We start from the raw sequence: 7991 nt of genomic DNA, 5'->3' as shown, positions 1-7991 counted from the left end.
GGCAATGCACCTTTTAATTTCCTGGCTGCTGGTGCCAAGACTGTTGACTATGGAGCCAAGCAAACTAAAGCTGTGTACAATCTCAATCTCTTCACCATCTCTCTAGTCCCTCCCAAATTAGGTAATAATTTACAAAGTTACTGCTGCTGCATGCTGCATAGTATTCCATTGTGTGAATGTAACATAATTTTTCAATCCATTCATTTGTGGTTGGACACTTGGGCTGTTTCCATGCTCTTACCATTCATTATGTTTCATAAAATTAATTACCATTGAACTATGACCACCAATACCCTGTCTTTCCAGATTCCTGCCAAATCTTTCCCATTTTCTTTACCCAGTCCTCCCTCCACCAACCAAATTCTGCAATCCTGATTTCACCCCTTCCTATGCTCACCCTTCTGTTCCTATCCTCACCTACTTGGATCTTCAAACACGTTATACATGTTTTACTAGTTATCGTTCTATTTCTACAATAATGAATGGTCTTTGCAGTATTTGTCCTTATGAGACTGAGTTAGTTCACTCAGCATAATGCTCTTCAGTCCCTCCTGAATTATGTAGTAGTTTTTTAAATTGTTGCTCCTGAATGCTGCATAGTATTCCATCGTGTGAATGTAACAGTTTCTCAATCTATATTCAATTGTGTTTGGCATTTGGGATGTTTCCATGTTCTTGTGATTATAAATAAACACTGCTATGAACATTGGTGTACAAATCTCTGTGTCTCATTTCTAATTTTCTTGGGGTTTATTCCTAACAGTAGAATCTGGATCATATGGAATTTCTATGTTTAACTTTCTGAGGAAATGTCAAACTGTCTTCATTTTACAATCCCACCAATAGTGAATGAGAGTTCCTATTTCTCTGTATCCTCCCCAACATTTTTGCTTGCTGCCCTATTAAACTTTGCCACTGCTACTGGAGTGAGATGGTAACTCACTATGGTTTTGATTTGCATCTCTGCTCTTGCCAGTGATTTTAAGCATTCCTTCGTGTGTCTATTGGCCATCAGAATGTCTTCCTCTGTGAAAAGTCTTTCCATGTCTTTTGTTTATTTTGTAATTGGGTTATCAGTCTTTTTCTTGTTGGAGGCCCAGGAGTATTCTGTAAATTTTTGCTATGAAACCTTCATCTGAGATAGTATTGCCAATTTTTCTTTTTTCTCAGTCAGCAGGCTTTCTCTTCACCCTGTTGGAGATTTAATCTTAGGTCCTATTGATCAATTTTATCCTCTCCTAGTTGTGTATTTCTGGCTGTGTTTGCCAGCCTTTTTATAACATGGGCTAGGCCTTCTAAGCTTGGTCCCACTTTGTCTCTTATGATCTTTATCGTTTGGAATTTTATCCCTAGGTCTCTAATCCACATTGAATTGCTTTTTGAGAAGTGTGCATCCTGCTTCAGCTTTCTGCAGGTAGAAGTCCAGTTTTTCCAGCACTGTTTGTTGAAGAGGTTGCTGTTTCTTCATTTGATAGGTTTGTTTCCTTGTCAAATATCAGTTGATAGATGGGTTATTTTCTTGATTGTATTCCATTGGTCTAGTACAGTAGGTTTTGATATCAGGGCGTGCTATGCCCCGACTTCATATTTGTGTTTCAGAAGTGTCTTGCTTATTTGAGGTCTCTTTCCTCTCCAAACAAATTTGCCAATTGCTTTTGCTATCTCTTTGAAAAATGAGTTTGGTATCTGTAACGGGATCACTTTCATAGTTAAAAAGGTCATTTCTAGATCCGTCTTGAAATACAATATTGTGAGTGACAGGATAATATCCATACACATACAAGGAAGACCTGTTAATACCACAATCCTTCAATTTTATGCACCTACAACCAGAGCCAAAGAGGAGGAAATAGATGATTTTTACCAACTGTGGCAGTCAGAAATTGATAGAACAGGTAACCAAGATGCATTAATAATAATAGGTGACTTGAATGCAAAAGTTGGGAATCAGGAAGAAGGATCAGTAGTCAGAAAATATGGGCTTGGTGATAGAAATGAGGCTGGGGATAGAATGATAGAATTCTGTATAATTATTGAATTAGTCATATCAAATACGTTTTATAAGAATCATAAACATAGGTGGTGGTTGTTGTTGATTGCTGTCGAGTCCAGGTTGACTCATGGCGATTCTATGAACAAAAGACCTAATGCTTTTCCATAGCTATCATTGTTTCTCCAAGTTCATAGAGTTTCCAGAGGCATGTGGTTTAGGAAGTGGATGCCACTCCTGCTTCCCAACCTGTTTTACAACTGAGAGTGCCACCAAACACTGTCCACAATGGGAAACCATTCTGGTATTTGATATCTCCATGGCACAAAGTTTAGCATCATAGCAAACTCAGGCTACCTCATATAGTGTATTGACAAAGAATGATGTGAAAGTGGAAGAATGTTCCTCGAGATATAACAGCACTAGTCTCATTTAGCAAACCACTTGGCCAACTGACTGGAAAAGATCTGTATTTGTTCCCATCCCAAAGAAGGGTGACCCAACTGAATGTGGAAACTACAGAACAATATCATTGATTTCACATGCAAGCAAGATTCTACTGAAGATTATCCAAAAATTACTGGAACAGCACATCAGCAGAGAACTGCCAGAAGTCCAGGCTGGGTTTAGAAGGGGTCGTGGTACTAGGGATATTGTAGCTGATGTTAGATGGATCTTAGCTGAAAGCAGGGAATACCAGAGGAATGGCTATCTGTGTTTCATTGATTATGCAAAGGCATTTGACTGTGTGGACCATAACAAACTGTGGCTGACTCTGAGAAGAATGGGAATCCCAGAACACTTGATCATGCTAATGCGAAACTTATACTTGAACCAAGAAGCAGTCATCAGAACAGAGCAGGGCAACACTGAATGGTTCAAAATTGGGAAGGGTGTACACCAGGGATGTGTCCTGTCTCCATACCTTTTCAATCTGTATGCAGAACAGATCACCCAGGAGGCTGGGCTCTAGGAGGAGAATTGTGGCATCAGGATTGGTGGAAGATCTGTTAACAATCTGTGTTATGCAACCCTGCTTGCCGAAACTGAGGAGGACCTCATGCACTTGCTGCAGAGGGTCAAGGACTGCAGCCTTCAGTATGGACTGAGGCTCACTGTCAAGAAGACAAATATTCTCACCACTGGACCAATCGGTAGCATCATGATGGATGGCGAAGAGATTGAGATTGTTCACAGCTTCACTTTGCTCGGCTCCATGGCCAACACTCTTGGCACCAGCAGCCAGGAAATTAAAAAATGTATTACGTTGGGAAAGTCTTCTGTTAGGGACCTCTCTAAAGTACTCAAGAGCAATGGTGTCTCTCTGGAGACTAAGGTGCACCTGATACAGGCCATGGTTTTTGCAATCACTTGTTATGCATCAGAGAGTTGGACAATGACTAGGGAGGATAGAAGGAGAATTGACGCCTTTGAGCTGTGGTGCTGGAGAAGAGTATTGAATGTACCATGGACTTCCAAGAAAACAGATTCATCCTAGAGAGGGTTAAATCAGGCTACTCCTTGGAGGCAAGGATTCTGGGGCTTCGTGTGACATACTTTGGACATGTTGTAAGGAGAGACAGGTCTTTGGAGAGGGACATCAAGCTGGGTAGAGTAGAGGGACAGCACAGGAGGGGAAGACCCTCTATGAGGTGGATTGATTCAGTGACTGGGGTAATCGGGATGGGTGTGTCAGAGGCAATGAGATTGGCACAGGATAGAGCAAACGACTCGACGGCAGATAACAACAACAACAAGTGTTGTCAAGTTGAATATGACTCAGAGTAAGATTTATACAAAGGATCTAAACTCTGTTCTATAATCAGTATCATTTCTGTACATTTATAAGAGCGTTTGTTGAGTTTCCAGAGGCATCTAGCTTATGAAATGGATGCCACTCCTGCTTCCCAACATGAATCAATCTGGAAGCTCATCCAAAGATTGTACATAATGGGTAACCATTATGGTATTTGACATGACTATGCAACAGTGTTCAGCATCACAGCAACTCCAAGTTCAGTACAGCAAATAGACAAATGATTGCTGTGTCTTCTAAAGAATAGTCCTCTAAAATTAACACATTTAAATCCTACAGGATTATAAAGCCACACCGTCAAATAGGGTTCCACCCTTATCCTTAGTTTAAGCCTCAAGGGCCACCCACTTTTGAGGGGGGAAAAGAACAGTAATGCACAAAGGACCCCAGAAACTTCCCTTGCCTGACTGCCATCAAGATGAGCCGCCATCAAGACACCAGCCAGCCAGCCAGTCAGCCGACTTCCACGGTGGAGGAAGACTCATGGATTTCACAGGAATCAGATTCATTACATCTGTGGAAGGAACCATTGGCGAAGTTCAACATCAGCAGTAAAAACTAGGCCAGGTGCTGATTGTGGAACAGACCATCCCCTTCTCATATGCAAGTTCATATTAAAACTGAGGAAGGTTAAATCATATCCACAGGAATAAAAATTTGACCTTGAGTCTATTTCTCATTAATTTAAAAACCAACTCAGGAATAGGTTTGAGGCCTTGAACACTAATGAACGAAAACCAGATAAGATGTGGGAAGATAGCAAGAATGTCCTTCAAGAAGAATGCAAAAAGTCATTACAAAAAAGGTAGAAGAAAAGACCAAATTGTCGGAAGAGACTCAGATTCTTGCACTAGAGCATCAAGAAGCCAAAGTGAAGGGAAGAAATAAAGAAGTTAAGGAGCTGAATAGAAGATTTCAAAGGGTCACTCAGGAAGATAAGGCAAAATATTATAAAGAAATGTGCAAGGAGCTGGAGTCAGAAAATCAAAAAGGCCGAATTTACTCAGCATTTCTTAAGGTGAAAGTACTAAAAACTAAATTCAAGCCATGAGTTGCAATGCTTAAGGCTGTTATGGGCAGAATATTGAATAATTCAGGAAGCATTAAAAGAAAATGGAAGGAGTATACACAGCCATTGTACCAAAAAGAATTGGCTGACACAGAAGAATTTAAAGAAACAACATATGAGCGATGAAGGAGGAAGTTTAGCCTACTCTGAATGACTTGGCAAAAAAGTTAGCCCCAACTGACGTATTTCAGCAAACAGATGCTGCCCTGCATGTGCTCACTAAGTCGTGCCAAGAAATCTGGAGGACAACTACTTGGACAACTGACTGAAAGAGATCCATATTTTTCCCCATTCCAAAAAAAAGGTGACCCGACAGAGTGTGGAAATTATCATACAATATGACTCATATCACACACTAGCAAAATCTTGCTGAAGATTATCCAGAAAAGACTTGGACAGCACATTGACAGAGAATTACCAGAAATACAAGCTGGGTTTAGAAGAGGTCGTGGCAAGAGAGACATCATTGCCAATATCAGAGGATCTTGACAGAAAGCAGAGAGTACTAAAAGAATGTCTGTGTGCAGCTTTGTTTGCAATAACAAAGAGATTGAAACAACCCAAGTGCCCATCAATAAATGAATGGATAGAGAAGCTCTGGTATATTAACACAATGGAATACTATGCAGCATTGAAGAACAAGGAACTCATGAAATATTATCCAAATTGGATGACCCTGGAGAACATTATCCTCAGTCACAAAAGGACAAATATTGCATAGGACCACTGTTATAAAATGGGACTGACATTGGGGTTGAGGGAAGACAGAAAAGGAGGGGAGGAATGATGTATATTGCATTGAAACAGATGAGGGAGAGATCTGTTTAAAAGGGATATATGAATGGGTATTCTTGTCATTACAGAAGTTCAGAGTGACGGCTTCATGGTGGAGTGGACTTGGAGGGATTGCATAACAATGAAAAAGGTTTGCTTTTTTTTTCTTTTCAAGGAGAAGAACGATTTGTGGGGGCAGGAAAAAAATGCTACAATGAATGATGGGAAATCCTAAGTCTCTGTAAACTTTCATTAAAATTAATAAATAAATTAAATAAAAAAAGAATTCAGCTATCAGAGTCCCCATTTGTAAAGTTTCATTGTTTTTATCAAGGATGTAAGGAAGAAATACCAAAATCAATTGTGACACTAGACACTTTTCTACTGGTCTTAGAGGATTACTAGAGCTGGAGAAAGTCAGTTATGGAATTGAATCCTTGCAATCTTCAAGTACATATGAGCACATAATTTATCAAATAAGAGATAAGAAAATGGATTTTAATCCCTTGGAAAGAAATTACTCTTTGAGAGAATTTGAGGATCAATTCTACAGGATTCTTGTGAAATCAGACAAATATTCAAAGGTCACACTGATAAATAGAACCCTAAATGTACAAATCATCATGGATAAAGCCTTGAATGATTGATTATATGGCCCCTGAAGTGGCAGTTGCAGATGAGAAAATTGTCCAGATGTTTGTCCTTATCGATACTGTGTTTTCCCAGTTTAAAAGCCTTCATCTTTGTAACTCTGGTCAGATAAAAACAAGATTTCAACTCATGTGGGATGCTGATGATATACTACAAAGATTTTTGTCATGGAAACACACATATTTGGTTCAAAGGCCTGATGGTGTGGCATACTTGTTAATTTATAGAGACTATGCTAATTATATGGGAGCAATATATCAAGGAGTGGCATGCAATCCAAAGTGGGCTGCAGGAATTGCTCTGTATCCAAAGGCAATGACTTTTGAAGCATTTTATATGATTTTGACATAATTACTTGGGTTCAATCTAGGATTAACATATGATGACATCTATAAGTGTTACTGCCCAGGAAATGCATGTGTAATGAATCCTCCAGCAATGAGTTCCCAAGGTGTAAAGTTTCTTAGTAGTTGTAGTCTGGATGAATTTAAACATACAGTTACGCAGCCTGAATTTGAATGTCTTCAGGATAAAATAATTTCATGTGTGTCTTTATATGGAAGAGGCTCATATTGTGGCAATTGAATTTTGGAACCACCAGAGTGGTGTGATTGTGGCATAGAAGGGAAATATCAATTTTAAAAATGCTGTAATGCTGCAGAATGTACTCTGATTTGAATATGCAGAATGTGGTACAAGACCATGTTGTGATAAAAAAAAACACAAAAAACTTGTCTGTTAACTGAACATGGAACTATGTGTAGAAAAAGTAAAGATCCCTGTGATTTTCCAGAATATTGTAATGGAACATTTGAATATTGTCCAGCTCATATGAGATCTGCTGATTTAGAACCAGGCTTGAATTATACTTCTGATTGCTATGAGGGAGTATGGTGAACTGTGTACAGTGTCTACAGCTGTTTGGAAAATTTGCAAAGGGTGCTCATTATTTATGTACAGAAGAAGTGAATTTTTATGCAGATGACTTTGGGAACTGTAGAGGAAAACCTTTTCTTTATGAGAATATCTTTTGCAGGAAGGTAGTTTGTCACTGGTCAAGAGCACAAGTAATACCATTGACACATTGTGATATTCAGTACACTTACCTAAGAGGACATGTTTGTATATCTTTATTTATAAGAAATGATTCAATAAGGAAAAGAAATGTTGATACTTATGTGAGTCACGGCTCTATCTGTGGTTCAATAAGGTTTGTTTCAGCACACAGTGTAAAAGTGTGACTGGATCTCGAGCAAAATCTACATATGACTCACTGAAAAAATGCAAAGGACATGGGAGTCTGGTGTGCCTTTATCAGTAAGCCATTGTGCTGCTGGTAAGAGAAATGGCCTTTTGATCAGTTTCTATGTTTTCCTACATTTTCTCATTTTAACTACCCTTACAGCTCTAAAATGGAATAAAATGAGGGAGTTTTAGAACAAAGAAAGTATAATAAGTGATGACTGTATCTGAAGACAGCAATCATAAGAGCGATCTGACACAGTGGCAAAGTAACTAACTAATAATGTCAAAAAGTCATAGAAGAAAAGAAGATGTTAGCAAAAGAGACACCATTAACATCTGCCAAGAATGAAAAGCATGCTTATCTACCCTTTTGTCATGGCTTAAGCTTTTCAATTTCATGAACCAAAATAAAGCAAATGAAAATACAAAAAAAAAAAAAAAAAAAA

At 38.8% G+C, this 7991-nt stretch overlaps 1 protein-coding gene across 1 annotated transcript in view; it reads left to right on the top strand.

Annotated features, from left to right (window-relative positions):
• LOC102863016 (disintegrin and metalloproteinase domain-containing protein 18-like) overlaps positions 1-7197 on the top strand; it is a 52001-nt gene extending 44804 nt beyond the window's left edge. The window contains exons 2-4 of the mRNA XM_006881129.1: positions 5934-6011; positions 6044-6233; positions 7057-7197. Coding sequence (XP_006881191.1) covers positions 5934-6011; positions 6044-6233; positions 7057-7197 — 409 coding nt within the window. The remainder of the gene's footprint in view (positions 1-5933; positions 6012-6043; positions 6234-7056) is intronic.
• Positions 7198-7991: the final 794 nt, after the last annotated feature.

This window comes from Elephantulus edwardii, unplaced genomic scaffold (genome assembly GCF_000299155.1).
Source record: "Elephantulus edwardii isolate Elephantulus edwardi_28Jun2011 unplaced genomic scaffold, EleEdw1.0 scaffold00012, whole genome shotgun sequence".
In the NCBI taxonomy this organism is placed as follows: domain Eukaryota; kingdom Metazoa; phylum Chordata; class Mammalia; order Macroscelidea; family Macroscelididae; genus Elephantulus; species Elephantulus edwardii.
The sequence above is the reverse complement of the archived record's forward strand: the minus strand, read 5'-3'. Positions and strand labels throughout refer to the sequence as shown.